This window comes from Chiloscyllium plagiosum, unplaced genomic scaffold (assembly GCF_037043375.1).
Source record: "Chiloscyllium plagiosum isolate Xiang-an unplaced genomic scaffold, Cpla_swu_hap1 HiC_scaffold_32, whole genome shotgun sequence".
NCBI lineage: Eukaryota > Metazoa > Chordata > Chondrichthyes > Orectolobiformes > Hemiscylliidae > Chiloscyllium > Chiloscyllium plagiosum.
This window is the reverse complement of record NW_028270170.1, coordinates 3,127,451-3,148,416: the sequence shown is the minus strand read 5'-3', so window position 1 is coordinate 3,148,416 and position 20,966 is coordinate 3,127,451. Positions and strand designations below refer to the sequence as shown.

Genomic DNA, 20,966 nt, shown 5'->3' with positions numbered 1-20,966 from the left:
GCAATTCATGGAATCTCAAACATCTACCCAAGGAGGAAAACATTGCCTGGTTTTAAATTTCATTGAAACAGTGAAGCCTCTAAGATTGGAGTGCCTTGGGAATACAGGAATGGGAGTTGGCCATTCAGCCCCTCAAGCCAGCACCGCCATTCTAGATCATGGCCAATCAACCACCTCCACACCATATTCCCATGCTATCGCCTAGCATCAATGCCATCATTATTTACAAATCTAGCAACCTCTGTCTTGAACTTAATCAATGACCGAGGTTCTACAGCCTCTGGGGTAGAGAATTTCAAAGATTCATCCCCTTCTGAGTTCCTCACCTCAGTCATAAACAGCTGAGACTATGCCCCACAACCCCCCAGTTCTGGATCCACCTCCCCAGCCCAGGGGATCCACCTCCCCAGCCCAGGGGATCCACCTCCCCAGCCCAGGGGATCCACCTCCCCAGCCCAGGGGAAACACCTCCCCACCCCAGGGGAAACACCCTTTCCATATCGAGCCTGCCCAGCCCTTTACAGATTTTGTAGATTTTCTAAGTGATTGCTCTCATTCTTCTACACTACAGACTGGGTCTCCTCAACCTGTTCTCACAGAACCATCCCACTGCCCCAGGAACCAGGCTGATGCACTCCGTTGCACTCCTTCTGCAGTGAGAGGGGGAAGAGTGTGCAACCCGATGAATCTTAATGGAAATTCCTTGTCATAGCCACCCAGACATAGCTGGGTCAGTATTTGGACATGATTGTCTCTTGTCCTTGGCTTTAAGTGGTCTAGTAGTTACTACATGGAATAGTCAGTTCTTGAAGATTTGGTTAGGGAGGGGAGTTGGTGCATTGGGAAAATCTGCTTGCCTGCATGATTACCAGTTCTAATGTACAACAAAAAATGGTCATCATTCAAATGTCAGTGTGACGTTTGAGAGCCTACCTAGAGTCAAAGAAGGTTCCATCCAACAGGCTGCCGTTGTAGTGATAGCGGATGAAGTCTCCAGTCTCGATTTGGCGAGTGCAGGGATCTGGGCTGACCAGCTTCTCTACGGAGACAGTGTCATTCGGGTTGTGCAGATCCAGCAGCAGTGTATCAAATACCAGACTGGCCTGTGGGGGAATGTCACTGCCTACTGAGAGAGCAGCAAGAACCAGGCAGAGTTAAACCACAGGGTGACATATATTCTGGTGATAAATATTCAGACTCTGTGCCAAATATCATTACGAACAATGTGTACACACTGTAGGCGTCTCCCTCACAGTCCGGAAGCAGATGGGAAGCTCATTATCACTCTTCGATTTCAGAAAGTGGAATTAAAACAATTCCCCAAACCCCGGAAAGCTCAGGCCCAACTGGGGCTAGAGGACAGCTTAGGCAAACAAAACATTGTTTTTAATTCAATCCTGTTATCAAAATCTTGTTCATCAAGATCCTTTGTCCCCAAACACACAGCTCTCCCACATGGTCATGATAAAAACAAAAACTGTTCTGTTATTCCTTACACCAAATCAGCTTTTCCCTGGATTTCAAACCTTTCATAGTCAAAGCTTGATGTTAAGTGACCACCGTTTCCCAGGTTACCTTCACCTTCCTTACCACAGGGACCTCTAGGGGCCCTGCACTGCGACCCTGAACCTCAGCACTGTGACCCTCGACCTCAGCACTGTGACCCTCGACCTCAGCACTCGGCCTACACGGAGAGGCTTGCTTCTTTCAGTTCTTATCAATTTAAAAACGATTTTGTTCTCCCTAGAATCATTATTTTTGTGGGCTGGGGGGAGGCTGTGATTGTCATCTTCAATCACAAGTTTATTGACATCCCCTGGTGGTCAAATGGCACCTTGGTAAATAAATAAAGAAATTGCCAAACAAATGTTAACTCCTGGGGTATGAAATGTGACTGGGTCCTGGCTAACTGCATCTGTATGTGTATCAGACTGTTAGGAACCAGTCCAGACCCGTCCCTCTGAGCTGTCTCCTGCAATCATTATCATTCCAGATTGCAAAGACATATTGCCTCAGGAGCAGGAGCTGTTTTTACAGGAGATGGAGACAGATGGCAGAAACAGCATGTACATGGGTTTGTGTTTGTCAGGGAGTGGCAGAGAAACACACAAGACATGGATATACAGGGAGCGAGAGAGTAAAGCTGCCTGCAGCCTCTCCTACATCCTGTAACATTGATGAGCTGATGACCGATGTCCAGGAGAAGCATCACAAACACAAACTTCCTTCCCATTCAGTACCACCACAGATCTGGAGGATGGGCAGAGTGAAACCCTGGCTGTGGGTCCATCTATTCTGTCACCAGCCAGAATGAACAATTAGGTTCAAGAATTTCATTGGGTTAAAGCGTTAAGGATAATAGAGCCAAGGTAGACAGATGGAGCTAAGATACAGTGTAGCCTTGATCAAAGTGCATAGGGAGATGATTCCAATGGTCTCAACTGCTCCAATGCCCCCACCCCCAAGCCTCCCATTCTTAACAGTCAGATCCTTTGATGTGATGCCATCCCCAACGTGACCACCCATCACTGTCAGGCTGGAGGTCAGCAGCACATTACCCTCCTGGTCTAGAGGCACAGGCTCGTGCCAGGCCTTTCTCAGCTCCGTCACGTCAACCGTCGACAACGAAAGACCATCACAGGCTATTTCACAGAAAGTCATGTCTGCATCACAGTTGAGCACAACTTTGTCCCAATTCAATGTACTGACTGTCCAACAGGGATCAGTGAGCAGGGATATGGAGTGAGGGGCACTTTGTGATCCCTGTTCAGGTACCCAGTCAGGACAATGTTAATGCCCTGGCTAAGCAGGTTTAAAGCTCAGGTACTTTCTGGTCGTGGGTCAGTAAATCAGCCCACTGGGCCTTGGAGATCACAGACTGGGCTGGGAATGTTCTGCTTCTACAGTTTGTGGTGTTGCTGGTTGGGGGGGGGGGGGGGGGGGGGGGGGGGGGTGCTGGAGGTGCAAAGAGGCTTCAGAGTTGATGTAACTCCCAGTGCCGCGGAGGTCGTTGGTCTTCCAGGGCTATCACTTACCGTACCCAGTTTCTCCATAGGCCAGGAATGGAGGGATGCTGATGATTCGCCTCTCTCCTACACACATCCCCAGGAGCCCTTCATCCATCCCCTTGATCAACCAGCCAATACCCACATACGTGTCATACGTCTTCATCCGATTGTGGCTGTGGGAGGGGGCAGAAGGACCAAAGAATGAAAAATACACAAAGCAGAGGAACCATTTTCACACAACACACATTGCTCCACCTTCACCCCCCATCTACCCCCGCCACCCAGCCACTGCTGGGGAGAGTTCTGGGCTGTGTATGGATTGAAGATGTGAGTAAAACATTTGGACACCAACACTACGCTCTGATTCAACCATGACAACATATTTACAGCACAGAAAGAGGCCATTTGGCTCAACTGCACCATACTAGTAACTGTTCTTCATCCCACCCCACCAACATCACCGCCTATCCATTTCTCCTTCATGTGTTTATATAGATGTGTTTACACCATTCACCTCAGTCACTCCTTGGGATTCTAAGCTCCACATTCTCACCAAAGAGTACAAAAACGCATCTCCCGAATTTTAGATTCAGTGAAAGTTTTAAATGTTGATTTTTTAGCTGTTGTCAGATGCAGCCTAAGCTGCTGAGGATTTCCGGCATTTCCAGATTCAGTTGGGAGTCTTTAAATCAGCCAGACATTAATAAACATGACATCCAGCCTCGACGAGAATGAAAACAATCTGCCTGTTGCAGTGGGATTGACCTTCCTGACAAACCCTATTACAGGTAAAAATGTGGGACAAAACAAGATTGTTCTTTCAAAGAGCCAGGACAGAACAATGGGCAGAAATGCCTCTGTGCTGTAAGGTCCGACAATAGGATCAAACTCAAGCCCATGCCTTGGGTTCGTTTACTGTAAGCTATACAGCTCTGCTATTGTGAGCTATTGCTGAGGGAAGGCTCGGGGATATGAACACAGGAAAAGGCTGAAAAACACAGAATGAATGGACAGTGAGTCCATTAAATACTTCCATTTAATGGCCTCTCTCATTTTGCACACAGAAGCTTGAATAACAACTCTGCCACTTGCCAGCAATAAGGTCAGCTCTGAACTGAACACTGCTGTCGGAATCCTTGCAGATCAAGAGATCCTGGGAGAAAAATAAATACTGTGGCTACTGGAAATTGGAATCAAAAACAGAAAGTGTTGGAGAAACTCAGCAGGTCTGGCAATGTCTGTGAAGAGAAGAACAGAGTTAATGTTGAGTCTGGTATGACTTCTTCAGAGCTGAAGAGAGGTGAAAGAGATAAAGAGAAATCCTGGAGAGAAGACAGAACTTCTTTAAGGTAAATATTCCTCGTGAGAGAGAATGTCAGAGGAGAAAGCGATTTGGAACCCTTCCCCTCAGCACGTTATAATCCAAAAGGAGTTTTCATCACTGTGGACGGGACTGGGGAATAGCAGCAATCACACACTAAAATCTGAAATTATTTTTAAAAAAACCATACTGAGGATTTGACAATCAGGACAAGCTGGGAGAGTGTGTGATATATAAGGAGCTAGTTTTGTGTTTTGAGGTTGTGTCTGTTTGGAGAGATGGGACTTTTGGGAGAAAAGTGAGGACTGCAGATGCTGGAGATCAGAGTCGACTGTGTGGTGCTGGAAAAGCACAGCAGGTCAGACAGCATCCGAGGAGCAGGAGAGTCGACGTTTCGGGCATAAGCCCCTCATCAGGAATGAGACTTGTGGGCTGGGGGTGCTGAGAGATAAATGGGTGGGGGGGGGGGTTAAGGCTGGGGGCAAGATAGCTGAGAATGCGATAAGCAGATAAAAGTGGGGGAGAAGGTGATAAGTCGGAGGGGGGGGGGAGTGGTGGGAAAGATGATGGACAGGTCAGGTGGGCGGTGCCAATTTTGAGGCCTGGGACTGGTATAATGTGGAGGGAGGGGAACTGAGGAAACTGGTGAAATCCACATTGATCCCGTGTGGTTGCAGGGTCCCAAGGCAGAAGATGAGGCGTTCTTCCTCCAGGTGTCAAGTGGTTAGGGTATGGTGATGGAGGAGGCCCAGGACCTGCATGCCCTTGTGAAGTGGGAGGGGGAGTTGAAGTGTTCAGCCACAGGTCAGTGGGGCTGGTTAGTGCGGGTGTCTCAGAGATGTTCTCTGAAGCGATCCACAAGTTGGCATCCTGTCTCCCCAGTACAGAGGAGATCACATCGGGTGCAACGGATACAGTAGATGATATTAGTGGAAGTGGTAAGTTTCTGTCGGATGTGGAAGGATCCTTTGGGGCCTTGGATAGAGGTGACGTGGGAGGTCTGGGCACAGGTTTTACACTTCCTGCAGTGGCTGGGGAAGGTGCTGGCAATGGGGTGTGGGCTGGTGGGGGAGGCGTGCATCTGACAAGGGAATCATGGAGGGAATGGTCTCTCCGGAATGCTTGCACTTCCTGCAATGGTAGGGGATTTCACCAGTTTCCTCATTTCCTCACCCTCACATTATCCCAATCCCAAGTCTCCAACTCGGCACCACCCTCTTGACCTGTCCATTAGATTTCCCATCTATTCGCTCCACCCTCCACTCTGACTAGTCACCATCACCCCCCCACCTCCACCTACCTATCTCATTCCCAGCTACCTTCGCCCCCAACCCCACCCCCCTCCCATTTATCCCACAGCCCCCAGGCCCACAAACCTCATTCCTGATGAAGGGCTTATGCCCAAAATGTTGATTCTCCTGCTCCTCCGATACTACCTGGCTGGCTGTGCTTTTCCAGCACCACAATCTCAACTCCACAATCTCCAGCATCTGCAGTACTCACCTTTTCTCCTCCCTGATACATTTCTAAGTCAGGATGGTGATTGATGCAGAAGGAACTTTAAGGGGCTGATGTTCCCATGTACCTGCTGCCCTTACCCTTCTAGATGGAAACGATTGTGGGTATGGAAGATGCTTTCAAAGAAGCCTTGGTGAATTTCTGCAGTGCACCTTGTAGATAGTACACACTGCTGCTAGTGAGCATGTGTGGTGGGAGAATGAATGTTGATGATAGTGGATGTGGTGCTAATCAAATGGGCTGCTTTTTTTGGATAGTGTCAAACTCTGAGTGTTGTTGGAGCTGCACTCATCCAGGTAAATGGGGAGTACTCCATCACACTCCTGACTTGTGGCTTGTCGATGGTGGGCATATGTGGGGAGTTAGGAGATGAGTTACTTACTGAAGGATTCCCAGTCTCTGACCTGCTCTTGTAGTCACTGTATTAATATGGTGAGTTCAGTTGTTTCTGGTCAACGGTAACCCCCAGGATGTTGATAGTGGGGGATTCAGTCTTGTTAACACTATTGAATGTCAAAGGGTGGTGGCTAGATTGTACCTTATTGGAGATGATCATTGCCTGACTGGTCAGCATGATGGTCCTCTGGGATGTAAGCCAAAGCCAAGTCCATGACCCAACATGGACTTGGGGGCTGCACGGTGGCTCACTGGTTAGCACTACTGCCTCTCAGTGCCAGGGACCCGGGTTCAATTCCACCCTCGGTGACAATCTGTGTGGAGTTTTCACATTCTCCCTGTATCAGTGTGAGTTTCCTCCAGGTGCTCCAGTTTCCTCCCACAGTCCAAAGATGTGAGGGCTAGGTGGATTGGCCATGGTAAATTGCCCATAGTGCAAGCTATGTGGATTAGCCATGGGAAATACATTGGTAGAGGGATAGGGTAGGGTGGTTGGTCTGGGTGGGATGCTCTTCAGAGTCAGTGTAAACTCGATGGGCTGAATGGCCTGCTTCTACACTGTAGGGATTCTATGATTCATATGACTCAGTGGATGGCAGAGGGAGGTGCAAGTCTGGAAGAACCTGAATGATTGGTGATTGAGTGGTTTGGGGAATAGATAGATGTTGCTACAGCAACAGCCCTAAATCCAGGAGGCTAGCGCGCAGATCAAGGATGTCACCAAGCAGTTCTAGAGCAATCTGAGGTTACCACTACCTTAGACCAACTACCTTTCTGATTGTAATTCCCAGGGAAGATTGTAACAGACAATAACACTGGTCCTTCACCTTGAATCAAAGAGTGTCCCATTGAGCAGCGTGCCATTGTAATGATATCGGACATAGTCGGAGCTCTGTACCGTGCGGTTGCAAACCGTGGGTTTGTACAAAGTCTTTATCTGCACCTTGTCATTATGGTTCCAGATATCATGGAGAATGACGTCAAAGTAGAGAGTGGTGTCAGGAGGGATGACATTATCTGTGAAACAAAGAAGAATGAAAATCTTTGGAAAAGGCATGTAGAATATTGTTCAATTCTTCTCAATATCTCCCATCCTCTCCCAAGTTAGATTAAGGTTTTACGTCACTGTTGCCTCTGGTACCTTTTCTGATGAAATCCAAGATGGCAGGTTATGGAAACCATTCAATTACAATGACACCTGACTTCCTGCTCTAAACTCTCAGATAGTGAACCCAAGGCAGCCAGAATTTGAGCTGATAGTTCATCTCCTCATCCAAGGCAGAGCTAAGGCCAATCCCTTCTCCCAACCGCCTAGGAAAAACAAAATGAGCACAAAAAACTGACAACTGATACCTAGCTCAGTATGATCAAGATAAAGAAGATGATGTATGCTTCTGACAGGTGTCAAGTGGATAACACAGGGTGAGTATTGAAGGTTCAGAAGGGAATTGAGAAAGCAAATAAGAGAAACAACGAGAGTCTATGAGAAGAAACTGGCAACTAATGTAAATGGGGATTGGAAGGTCTTCTACAGGCTTATACTGACTGAAACAGCTGGTAAAAGATTGTGTGCCAGTTAGGGACAAACATCGGATATACATGTGGGTGTAGGGAGTATAGCTTCAGTATTACATCAATACTTTGCATCTGTTTTTACAAAGGAACTGGTCACAATGAAAGACAATTTCAAATGCTGTAATTCAGATACTTGAAGAGTTTAAAGTTGATAATGGGGCAGATTGGATAAAGGTGGCTGTACTTAAAGTGGACAAGACTTCAAAATCATTCTAGAATACTGAGAGAGTGAGAATGCAAGTTGGAGGGCATTGGCTGTACTTTTCTGGTCTTTAGATTTGGGTGATGACAGAGGACTCTAGAACTGCAAATGTACACCCTTGTTCAAAAGAATGAATAAAGCTGAGCTCAACAACTTCAGACCAGTCAGTTTAACCCTTGGTGATATCAATAACTCAAGACAAAATTAATGGTCACAGAAGCAAATATGGGTTAATTAGCAAAAGCCAACTTGGATTTGTTAAGTGTAAGTCATGTTTAATGAATTTCTGTTTCTTTTGCTGACTTTACAGTAAGGGTTGCTGAGGATAATGCCGGTGATGTATATACATGAACAAGTTTGCACAATAGCGAGTGAAGATTGGCTGCACAGAATAAAAGGGATAATAGCAACATTGATAAAATATTGACCAAATTATAGGAACACAATATTAATTAATGGTAGTTTCTCGAACTGAAGGAAAGTTGATAATGGAATTCCCCAGCAGGTGGTAGATTCCTGCTCTTCCTGATATTTTAATTGAGCAAACCTTGGTGCCGAGTTTGATCATTTATGGATGTAAATATAAAAAGTTTTCTGAACTGTGAGGAAGGTAGTGAGATTCAAATGGACATAGACAGATAAGTGGAGTGGGCTGACAATTAGCAATTGAAATTTAATGCTGAACAATATGGAGTGATTCATTTTAGTAGCAAGAACATAGCCATTTGGCCCATTAAACTAGCTCTACATTCAACTAACTTAATAGCTGATATTCCATCTTGGATATTCATTTTCCCACACAATGCGCATATCCCTTGTTGTGGTTAATACCTATACATACTCATTGACAGAGCCCTCTGGCTTTTAGAATTCAAGGATTCACCAATCTTAGAGTGAAACTGCTTCCTCAGCTCAGTACTAAGTGACTAACCTTTTATTCTGAGACCACAGAAAGACAAAACAAAACAAAACAAACGGTACAATTCTGAAAGGGATTCTGGTGCAGAGAGGTTTGGTTTATATGTACACAAATCATTAAATGCTAGCTTGGCAGGCTGAGAGCTCTTTTAATAAAGTATACAGTACCCCGAGTGATATTAATAGGAGCTGAGAGTCCAAGATGGGGAGGCTATGTTAAACTTGTACGGAATACTAGCTCAGCCTCAAATGCAGAATTATGTCCAGTTCTGAAAAAGATGTGAATGAACTTCAGTTTTGTGGATAGATTTCTGAAATTGGGCCTGCTTTCTTTGGAAAAGAGAAAGTGAAGAGGAAATTTGATAGCAGTGTTCAACATCTAGTCAGCAAACCCAGACAGAGAGAAACTGCTCCTGTTGGAGGAAGGTTCAGGAACCAATGAACACAGATTTAAGGTCATTGGCAAAAGAAACATGACGATAAACTTGCTCCCACTGCCAAGAATCAGAGTCTGGAAGGCACTGCCTGAGGCTGTGGTGGAGCCAAGTTCAACTGAAGCATTAGGGACAGAATAAGATAATTATCTGAAAAGAATAAGGCGCAGTGCCATAGGGAGGCGCTGAGGGAGTAACTCAAACTGCATTGCTCCATTGGAGAGCCAGCAGAGGCAAGGGGAATGAATGGTCTCCTCAATGCTGGAGCCACTTTGTGACTGGGTCATTGAGCAGCGTACCAGGTGACCCATCAACCACTCAGCGTCACGGGGAAAGCAGGCCCTTACCGACTCCTTGGCTACCATATCCGAGGTGGGGAGGAATGACAATACGTCGCCTCTCATTGACACACATTCCAAGGACGGCTTTATCCATTCCTGGGATAAGGCGACCCTTTCCCACTTCGACATTGAAGGTGCTGCTGTGGTCATAACTGAGAGAGTGCAATAGGAGAAAGAAAATGTCAGAATCAAAGCTCAAATTAGACAGGCCAGGCCAATTACACAATAAGAGCCCACAGCCATAACCCAGCATTCATAAACAAGGAATAGTTATGGGTCAGATCATCTATGTTCAGAATGCACAATATCGATCATTGAGAAATGGACAAGACTGCCCCTCTTCCCCCTCACTCACCTGTCCTCTCCCTCTCTCCCTCTCACCTGTCCCCTCCCTCCCTCTCACTCATTCACCTGTCCCATCCCCTCCCTCTCACTCACTCACCTGTCCTCTCCCTCCCTCTCACTCACTCACCTGTCCTCTCCCTCCCTCTCACTCACTCAGCTGTCCTCTCCCTCCCTCTCACTCAACTCTCCCCTCCCTCCCTCACTCACTCACCTGTCCCCTCCCTCTCACTCAGTTCTCCCTTCCCTCCCTCTCTCTCCGCTCCCTCCCTCTCACTCAGCTCTCCCCTCCCTCTCACTCACCTGTCCCTTCCCTCCCTCTCTCTCCGCTCCCTCCCTCTCACTCAGCTCTCCCCTCCCTCTCACTCACCTGTCCCTTCTCTCCCTCTCTCTCCGCTCCCTCCCTCTCACTCAGCTCTCCCCTCCCTCTCACTCACCTGTCCCTTCCCTCCCTCTCTCTCCGCTCCCTCCCTCTCACTCACCTGTCCCTTCTCTCCCTCTATCTCCGCTCCCTTCCTCTCACTCAGCTCTCCCCTCCCTCTCACTCACCTGTCCCTTCCCTCCCTCTCTCTCCGCTCCCTCCCTCTCACTCACCTGTCCCTTCTCTCCCTCTCTCTCCGCTCCCTCCCTCTCACTCAGCTCTCCCCTCCCTCTCACTCACCTGTCCCTTCCCTCCCTCTCTCTCCGCTCCCTCCCTCTCACTCACCTGTCCCTTCCCTCCCTCTCTCTCCGCTCCCTCCCTCTCACTCACCTGTCCCTTCCCTCCCTCTCTCTCCGCTCCCTCCCTCTCACTCACCTGTCCCTTCCCTCCCTCTCTCTCCGCTCCCTCCCTCTTACTCACCTGTCCCTTCCCTCCCTCTCCGCTCCCTCCCTCTCACTCACCTGTCCCTTCCCTCCCTCTCTCTCCGCTCCCTCCCTCTCACTCAGCTCTCCCCTCCCTCTCACTCAGCTCTCCCTTCCCTCCCTCTCTCTCCGCTCCCTCCCTCTCACTCAGCTGTAGTTATCTGGCTTCACTCTGTGCCTGCTCCTGCGGAAATGTGAATGACCCTGGATTGGTGAGTTTATATATAGCTCCTCACTGGATGTTTTGTTGTATTCAGATGGCAGGCACTGCGTGGGGAGTTCCTGTGCTGCTATACGTAGAAGCAGACTGAAACAGTGGCCATTGGATTGAATTTGCAATCGTGTGTTACTGACTGTAAAATGCTGTTTGGAGCTGAAGCTACCAGCTATTGTCATGATAACAGAGGTAGAGCGGGGCAGGGGGGTCACTTAGGTCTATAAAACAGAGGGGAGGGATTAGAGGGAAAAGAAAATGCAAACACAATCAATAGGATGCAGGACTCATGCTGGTCACAACAATATCAGCCTCTTTCCCCAAGCTGCAAAAGTCCAGTTCTCTCGGTTAATTATACGCTAACTAAAGGGTAGCCCAGATCAATCCACAAGACTTAGATACACAGCTCCACACCCAGCTTGATTATAGATGTTGAAATAACTCCAGGAAGGTCAGTATCTGTCACCAAGTAACCCTTTATTTCCCTCGATATAGTACATGACACTGATCTAGCTCCCTCAGAGTCAGTTCTGAGAGTGAACGGGATGTTTGCCACTCCTGTTCTTATCTGTCAGCCAGGGCTCCTAGACTGGACCAGATTAACAGCCCCAATCAGGGAACTCAGATTCTATAAGGTCACTTTACTGCCCTTGTTCCAATCATTATAGATGTGTCAGACAGAGCAATGATGGTACAGTCAGTGACATTGCCCATTTGAAGAGCTGGTGCAGACACAATGGGCTGAATGGCCTTATGTGTCAATCCTGGAACACACTCCCAGAGGTGGTGGTGGTGGTGAAAGCAGACACAATAGCAGCATCTAGGAAGTACCTGGACAATGCAGGAATAGGAAGGGAATAGAGGGATACAGATCCTGTAAGTGAAGATAGTTTTAACATGGAAGAGCAAAATGTGTCAGTGCAGGCTTGGAGGGCCGAAGGGCCTGTTCCTGTGCTGTAATGTTCTTTGAGCGCTGTCCTGTCGGATCCCACAGCACCGTGTCCAGAAAGAGCAAAGGGATGTGCTCTCTGGAGTCAGTATTTACCGCTCAAAGGTGCTGTTTCAAACAGAACAGATGATCTGATCAATGTCACACTGTGTTTGTGGGAGCTTGCTGTGCATCGTTTTCCGAGATCCCACCAGCGACAAGAGACTGCTCGAAAGTAAAGCGTGGACCATGAACAGCCTCTGACGGCGCGAATGGTCAGGGTTTGGGAAGTAGATGATGTGGCAGTGGAACGGGAAGCTCTGGTTAGCGTTTCCTCTCCGGGGGGGGGGGGGTGGATGTGATGGTGCAGTTTTTACACAGCCCTAGCCCCAGGGGGAGAGGAAGATTCCCCAATCCGCCAGGACTCTCCAGCCACTGACAAAGTCACTCCCCACTTCACTCTACTCACGCGAACCGAGGATGGCGCTTTCTCTCCTAAAATAAACAAACAAAAAACAAGGGAGGTTTTTTTTTGAGGTGGAGAGGCCGGTTCATTAAATGGGGAGGGAGCATTGATCCTGTACAATCCGTTCAGGGAAAACCCGCATCATTTACTGGAGTTTTTTTTAAAAACAAAGTTCTCATTGTAGCTTTTACCTGGAATCGAACTTGCGGCCGTCCGCGAAGGTGCCGTTGTAGTGGTAACGGATAAAATCCCCGCTTTGAACCTCCCGGGGGCACACGGCCGGGATGAAGTATCTGTTAACCAGAACATCAGAGAGAGGGCCGGGTTCACAGAGAACCAGGGAGAACAGGAGACACAGGCCGGGGAGCAGAGGGGTGCTCATCGTCAGAGCAGGAGGGAGCGAGAGCAGGAAACTGACCTGGAAGAGGGGAGAGAGAGAGAGAGAGACGGAGTGTGAAACTGACCTGGGAGAGGGGAGAGAGAGAGAGAGACGGAGTGTGAAACAGACCTGGAGGAGGAGGGGAGAGAGAGAGAGACGGAGTGTGAAACTGATCTGGAAGAGGGGACAGAGAGGGAGAGAGAGACGGAGTGTGAAACTGACCTGGAGGAAAAAAAGTGTGAAACGGGACCTGGAGCAAGTTGGTCGGAGGCTGGAATTCCTGTCTCTGGCGAACAGAGTTCTGTCTCACTCGCCTCACACACACCCCCCTCCCGTCGCTGGGATTTTTTTCTCTCTCTCTGGAATGTTGTAAACGTGTGCGGCTGTCTTCCCGGGAAATAGCTGTCCAGGATGTAGCAGCTCCGCCTGTCTCTGGCTGGAGTTTCTCCAGTTAATCCGGAGCGGCTCCGGGATTAACTCTCAGTTTGAAGTCGGGAGCTCTGGGAATTGTTTGATTGGAATCCGGGAGAACAGCTTCACTCAGTGAAGTCAGGACCTCTACTGGGGGGGCTCCTACGGGTCCTATGGGTCCTAGAGACCATTTGCAGTTTCTCATTGTCTGGATGCAGCCTGGGTTTCTGGCCGCCCCCAGCCTCCTTCTGGGTTTGGGGAAACCTGACACCGTCAAAATGTTTCTGTAGTAAAGTCTCTCCGAAGCTGGAGCCAAGGGCAGCATCCCATCCCCTCAGAGGACATGTCTGATCGGGGGGGGGGGGGGGCCTCACAGACTCCCCCAGAACACAGTAAACAGCAGAAACTAACTAATTCCAGATGAGGAAGAATTTTAAAACATTAAATCTTTGACCTCTCTTTTTTTCAGCTTTTAACTAAACATTTGAATTCCTTTGTAAACGTCACTAGTCTGTACAATGGTTATATTCCCGTGTTTTATTAAAAAATCGTTGTAATTTATTTTTCTGTTTGATGTTTATTTATAGAGTCAATCCGATTCTTTTCAATAAAATGCTGCAATTTTTTTCTGGGTTAATTATCGTCTCTCTCTTTCTTTATTTACTGTGTTAATCTTTTCAGGGGCACAGTTTTTTAACTGAGGAGATTCTAATCTCCTGTTTTTTTTTAATTAAACCCCCACACTTCCGCCAAACGGTGGAAGTTCTTACTGAATCCCCAGTACCCATGTTGTGTGTGTGCAGGTGGGGGACACAGTGAAGAACAAGTGCAGAAATCTTTGCAACACCAGAGTGACCAGTGACAAGCAGTGCCCTTCTCATCACAGAGCTGTGCCCAGTGAACGGAAGGGGAGGACAGGGATTAAATCAAAATAGAATCGAAGGGGGAAATAATACACTCCACTCCCTGCAGTGCCCACCTCTCTCTGAAAACCTCAAGGGTGTTGATGGACACCGCGTGCTCCTTCTCCAGAGACACCCGGGCTCTGACGTAACCGCGGAAGAGGGGCAGGCAGTCGGCCCTAACGACCCCCTCCACGGTCCGCTGCCTGGACCTATTGATGGCCAGTTGGCCAGGCCCAGGAGCAGACCCATGAGGATGTCCTCAGAACTGCCCTCCCTCCTCCGTACCGGGTGCCCGAAGATCAGGAGTGTAGGGCTGATGTGCAGCTAAAGCATAAAAGAAGGTCTTTAAGGAACCAAAAAGGGAGTGCAAATGCCCACACCTGTGAGAAACAAAAGCTCACTCACTTTAATAATTTCAGTCCGAGACAAATATCTGAATAACAGCTTCTTTTTTATTTATACACCTATAGGTGGATGCCTTGTCTAATCACCAGGTATGGTAATTACAGAATGCACACTATATCCAACAAACTCTCGAAATTTATACAGTTTGAATCCCCATATTTTTCCTTATTCCATTGTTTGTTCCCTGCTTCGCTTACGTCACTCATTTCCTTAAGACTGATCCCACAACTTCTGTTTATCCTGTTTTGTCCGTGACAAACTCTTATCTCTGACTCCCATAAGGGTGTTTGACGTCAGTCTATTATAGATTATTGATTAGGCATATCTTTTCTTCTATCAGCATCTATTTCCATCCAGAGGCCACTTTGACCTCTTTAATTAGGGTTTGTTCCTGTGTCTCTGTACAAGCGAGGAGAACAGATGTTTTCCTGTTTGCCCATATATCCACCATTGTTCTGTATTCATGTCTCATGCTCACATATCCTTTCTTTTTGCTGAATATGTATTTTCTCATTCCTATTCTGTATCAGAATTTATACTTGCAGAAATAACATTAATTCATTTATATCCCACAATTTCCCCTTTTTCTTTTCATTACTATCTGTTATCTTCTGCATTTTTGTCTCTTTTTTTTTTAAACATTGTTCCCAAAATTCGCAAGCATCATTTCAGAGATTTCATCCATCTTAGTCTCACTCATTTCCTTATTATTTAGTTGATAAAGTTCCTCTGTCTGATTCCCCTCAGGGGCATTCGTTTCATCAAGGCTGTTTCAATCAGCCTCTGGGTGAGCCCTCGTATACAGGGTACGATACAACAGCCAATGGCCACCAATACCCCGACTACTACTATCAGGGAAGTAAGGATAGAAACCACCACCCCCTTCCATTTTCCAAACCAGGATTCAAGCCACCCTGTGAGAGATGTGTCTACTCCTGAATTCTCAGCCAGTTCCTCTGCTAAGGTAGTCAATCCCCGTAAGGCCCGAGTAATTGAACCATCAGGCGCAGTGTTATTAGGAATAAAGGTACAACAGCTTCCTCCTAACATCACACATACACCCCCTTTCTCTGCTAAAATCATATCAAGGGCTATTCTATTTTCCCATGCCATCCTACTCGTCGCATCAAGCTGTTCTGATATTCCTTTAACCGCCTCTCTTGTATAATTTATAAATCGCTGTTGATTATAGAAAATGTAATTTATCCAATCTACATTTTTATTAATTGTTACCCACCAAAAGAGAGCTGACTCAAAGCCTGCTGCAATCTCGTTACGAGCCTTGAATTCAGGTACTCCCCTAGGGACTCCTACCGAATCAAGATAAATCCTGTCATCAAAAGAATTATCTAACAGTAATCTCTTACCCCTTCCCTTTTTCCCTACTATCTTTTCCTTCTCAAATGCCAGGGTAAATGGAATTGCCAATTGTACAATTGCGCATATCCCTTTCCAATCCGGAGGTAGTGTGGGTCTCAATATTTTTCCTCCACAGTACCACCACAGATCCGCTCGGGGAACCTTTAATGCCGAGTAGTTTCCTCCCTTCTCCGTTTCGGTAACATTCTTAATCTCTGTACACAATTTCAGCTCCCCCAAATCTCTCGACCGGCTTGTACCTCGCCTGTGCACACATGACGTGTGATTTCCAACTGCGGCGGAAAATGTGGGGGGAACTTTTGCATCTTTCTCCTCCAAGGGAGGGAACATCAGAGATAGGGAGGTACAATTCCTATCATTCCATGCAGTCTCATCCTGATACAGGGCTATCATACATTTCATGCCCTTCCTGTCTCGCTTCCACCCGAGCGGAAAGGGAACCACCTGGGCCACTGACCTACCGGAGGCACATGCATAGCAATTGCTTTTGTTCAGACTTTTTACAGTATACTTTACCCATTCAACCCAGGCATTTGCATCCCCGTACCCAGTCTCTATCTCGATGGTCTGTTTCAAATCCTTTACCTCTATAATTTTTACTACTGTAGGATCATTGGGAGGGGTGAAAGGTTGTATCTCATTACCCAGTAATTCTACCCATTTTTCCCTGTCCTATGCTAATTCGAAAACAACAGCCCACAAACTCCTTCCTATTTGCTTTCATTTCAATCCCAAATGTTTCATTTAATTGTACCTCATAAGTGCCACCTCCCAAAACCGCTCCGTGCCATGTGGTTTTTCTTATCGTTAAATATATGGGGTTACACTTTTTATCGGGACAATCGGTGCTGGTCGAAAGGGGGCCCGGTGTATTGTGACAAGACCATTATACCAGGTACCATCCCCAAGGCCATCCCCATAGGACTTAAGATGTATCTCTGAGTTGCGGTATTGTCTCTGATTAGCTACATTCCCACAATTTACTAAGCTACATATATCAGTGTCTATTACTTGTGGATTATCAGACTCAGGAACCATTAATAATACATATTAAAAGGATATGTGACAAAATCCTAATACCAAGAGGGCTAGCATCATAACTCTAAGCATTCCCAGTATTCTGATCATTATGCTAGAACACAAAAAGGCTTAATATACAATCTTACAGAAATAATCCCGCGCTCGCGTCGCCACTGTATAGTCAATTACTCAAAGTCTCTTTAGTCTGAGTTTCAGCGGGTCTTGCGTTGATTCGGCTGTCCAGACTTCTTCCTCAACTGGAGGGTCCACTGGCCCTTTGATCCGAGTATAATGAGTCCAGCCTTTTTCCGCCGTCCTTATTGCCGTTTCGGTAGTCAAAAGACCCTGGTACGGCCCTTCCCAGTCTGGCTGCAGCTTAGTCTCTGTCCATGATTTTATTAAGACCCAATCTCCTGGCCGGATGGGATGAACAGCAAATTCAAGGGGCGGAGTCTGTGCCAATAGACCCTGTTTTCTGAGGAAAGATAAAGAGGAGGACAAGCCCAGTATATACTTCTTTAAAAACAAATCTTTAGTTTCGGGAATTGGCAATTCTCCCTGTGTTCCCAGATAAGGTAATTCAAATAAGATTTCATAGGGGGATAGTCCCAAATCTTTCCTCCGCCAAGGGACAAGCCCAAAAGGCATCCTTTAAATCTATCACACTAAACCATTTGTGATCATGAGGGATCTTACTTAATAACATATAGGGGTTTGGCACTACTGGGTGCCTGACCTGCACTATCCGATTTAATGTTCTCAAATCTTGCACCAATCGATAAGTTCCATCAGATTTCCGTACTGGTAGAATTGGGGTATTATAAGGAGACATACATGGTTCCAACAGTCCATCTCTAATCAGTCCCTCAATTACTGGCTGCAGTCCCCGTTTACCTTCTATGGAAATAGGATATTGTCGTTCACAGACAACGTCCCCTTTCCGTTTTAAATTTATTAAAAGGGGAGGGATCTGTAGTTTTCCACGATTCCCTACTCTAGCCCATACTATAGGGTCTATCTCTCTCTCTGCATCCTCTGTCAATATTGCCAGTTGTACAACTAATTCTTTTTCCTGAATTCCAATCTCCAGTCCTAAAAGGATAATTAGGTCTCTCCCCAGTAAGTTACTTCCTATATCAGGGATATACAGCAGTTCCCCTGTGATCCTATCCTTAGAACCTTCTATCATCATAGGTTCAAATACTGGAACAGTAAATCCTTCCCCTTTCACCCCCGAAACAATAATTGACCGTGTAAACATTTCTACTTTCTTTGGTTTAAAATTCAACGATGACCGTGCTGCCCCGTATCTACTAGGGAGATTACCTCCTCCCTACACGGTCCCACCTTCAAGTTTATCAAGGGTTCCTGGTGGGCCCCCGAGGGCAGGAACCCCTGACACCCCTATTCTTCATCATAATTCATAAGCGGAATTGCCTTTTCTTCCCTTTGTAGATCAGGACACTCCCGCTTAAAATGCCCTATCTTTCCACAATAATAGCATCCTGCCTGTAGCGACTTCCATCTCTGCCCCTGTCGCTCAAACCCTCTATCAAATGTTCCCCCTTGTCCTCTCCCTCTCCCTCTCCCTCTCTGTCCTACATGCTGCCTCCTGCCACTCCGGTTGCTCACTATTGGTTCCATTCTCCTCTTAATTACCTCATCAACCGTAGCTACCATCATTTTCGCCTTCTGTTTTTGTCTCTCATCCTCCCTCTTTACAAACACTTTCTGTGCCTCTCTCAACAATTCATCTAATGATTTTTCGCTCCATCCTTCTATCTTCTGTATCTTTCTCTGTATGTCTGGCCATGCTTTTGTCACAAAATGTACTTTCAAAAGACCCTGTGCCACTGGGTCCTCAGGGTTCATTCCAGAGTATTTCCGCATTGAGTCCCTTAATCTTTGCAAGAAAGCTGAGGGAGTCTCATCTTTCTCCTGTCTAATTTCAAAGGCTTTAATCAAATTCTGTGACTTCGGAACTGCCTCCCTTATTCCTTTTAGAATCAGGTCTTTCAATTCCCTCATTTCTTCTCTATGCTCTGGGTTTTGGTTTTCCCACTGGGGGTTTCTGAGGGGAAACTTCATCTCTCCCTGTCCAGCATCCCCATCTCCAATCGGGTGTTCCCTGTCCCATATTTTAATGGCAGTTCCTCGTACAAGTCCCCTTTCCTCCCCAGTAAATAATATATTCAAAATAGACATTAATTCAGCCCATGTATACAGACTGGGCCCCAAAAATTGAACAATTTGTTCAGACAACCCCACCGGATCCTCAACCAGGACCTCCATTTCCTTTTTAAATGTTCTGACCTCCCCACTGGTGAGGGGGGCACTTACAAACCCAATCTCTTTGTCCCCTATGGGCACCTCCCAAAGGGGATAAGTCGTTACGTTTTTCCCCTTTTTCTTTTTTTTAAAGAAATATTGCAATATTTCTAGCTCCCCATAACTTCAAACACCAATTCATCAATTACTGCTTGACTAACCTTCAAAGCCTGTTCCTAACTTATAAATATATTTATATATATTTACGTTCATTTCTTCAGTATTTAATAGTTAAAATGCAAAATGCATACAGTTCCCAATTTTGCAATTCACTGTAATTACCCAGTTTTAGTCCTTTAATTTAGATCCAGAATTAGTTTTCTAAAATAGTCCTGACCAATCATTGCTCAATTACAATACTATAGGTCGTAAAATAATCAGAACTTGCCTTAAAAGAATTTGTCTACTCAAGTTTTTTTTTAAAAAAAAAACTTCTAATGCATGAACAATGGCTGAATCCAAGGTCACAGATATTAACCATAGAATTTTGCTTTTACTACAATCTAATGTTGAACTGAAACTTCAACTGTCCTCCATAAATCGCTTTTATGTAAAGATAAGAGATTAGTTAGAAACTGATAGTAAGGCAGTCATGATCTGTAAAAAGAACAGGAGTTATCATTCCTTTTTTTTTTCATAATCACAATAGAATCCTTAACCTTAAAAGAAATCATGTTAAGTTTCCATAACAAAATCAGATTCAAAACAGTCCTGGAACTCAAGCTCCAGGGAATAAAACACAAACATTCAATCACCAACAAACAAATGTTCACTCAAACCAAATCACAAAGGGTTAAACTTCCTACCAGCTGTACAGCTCTTTACATTCTCTCTCTCTCTTTCGCACATTGACATATAAACTCAGATATTCACAAACCCAGTCTTCGTCCGATCTGTACTTTGGCCAGAAGACAGCGGGACGAAGAATGGAGTCCTTAGTCCATACAAAGCAACAATATTTAATCATCTTTCTCCCTTGCACAAGTATTATTTTGCCAATTTCCACAACATCCTGCCCAAAGGACTTTCCGGAGGAATGTTGTAAGGGACCCCGCCTCCATTTCCATTGCCTTTTCCTTACTTTGTTTCCCCGGAGGCTTTTTCCTAACCCAAAGCGCAAGCCATATTGAGTTCCTTCGTTAGTCCCTTATTAACTACTAAAACTCAATCCCGGCCACCAAGGCAATACTTAAAAGTCAATTTTCTTACCTTGGTCTGTGCACAGAGTTGCCTGGCCCCTTTTGTCACCGTATTTTCTATCGAGCTCCTATCACTGTCTGATTCAGATGTCTCTCTTATAGGATTCACATCAGTCACCCAAGGGAGCAGACCAAACCGGGACACGGGACCGCTCCTCAATGGGGAACGGGACGCGTCTTCCCAGTGTCCAAGGCCAGCCACTCCCCCCGGTGATGGAAGAAAATCCCGGACGAGCCCCCAATTGTGAGAAACAAAAGCTCACTCACTTTAATAATTTCAGTCCGAGACAAATATCTGAATAACAGCTTCTTTTTTATTTATACACCTATAGGTGGATGCCTTGTCTAATCACCAGGTATGGTAATTACAGAATGCACACTATATCCAACAAACTCTCGAAATTTATACAGTTTGAATCCCCATATTTTTCCT

At 46.2% G+C, this 20,966-nt stretch overlaps 1 protein-coding gene and 1 long non-coding RNA gene across 2 annotated transcripts in view; both read right to left on the bottom strand.

Annotated features, from left to right (window-relative positions):
• The window catches only part of LOC122539717 (peptidyl-prolyl cis-trans isomerase FKBP10-like), a 29,797-nt gene extending 16,383 nt beyond the window's left edge, over positions 1 to 13,414 (bottom strand). The window contains exons 1-6 of the mRNA XM_043674734.2: positions 13,108 to 13,414; positions 12,698 to 12,924; positions 9,720 to 9,865; positions 7,071 to 7,260; positions 3,036 to 3,181; positions 934 to 1,123 (exon numbers count right to left, since the gene is read on the bottom strand). Of these exons, the coding sequence (XP_043530669.1) occupies positions 934 to 1,123; positions 3,036 to 3,181; positions 7,071 to 7,260; positions 9,720 to 9,865; positions 12,698 to 12,888 (863 nt within the window). The 5' untranslated portion in view covers positions 12,889 to 12,924; positions 13,108 to 13,414. The remainder of the gene's footprint in view (positions 1 to 933; positions 1,124 to 3,035; positions 3,182 to 7,070; positions 7,261 to 9,719; positions 9,866 to 12,697; positions 12,925 to 13,107) is intronic.
• Positions 13,415 to 14,633: 1,219 nt separating this feature from the next.
• Positions 14,634 to 19,651, bottom strand: LOC148141532 (uncharacterized). The gene is made up of 2 exons (XR_015752464.1): positions 19,320 to 19,651; positions 14,634 to 19,178 (listed from the first exon to the last, which is right to left on the bottom strand). It is a non-coding gene; the product is annotated as an uncharacterized LOC148141532 (long non-coding RNA).
• Between the last annotated feature and the right edge of the window lie 1,315 nt (positions 19,652 to 20,966).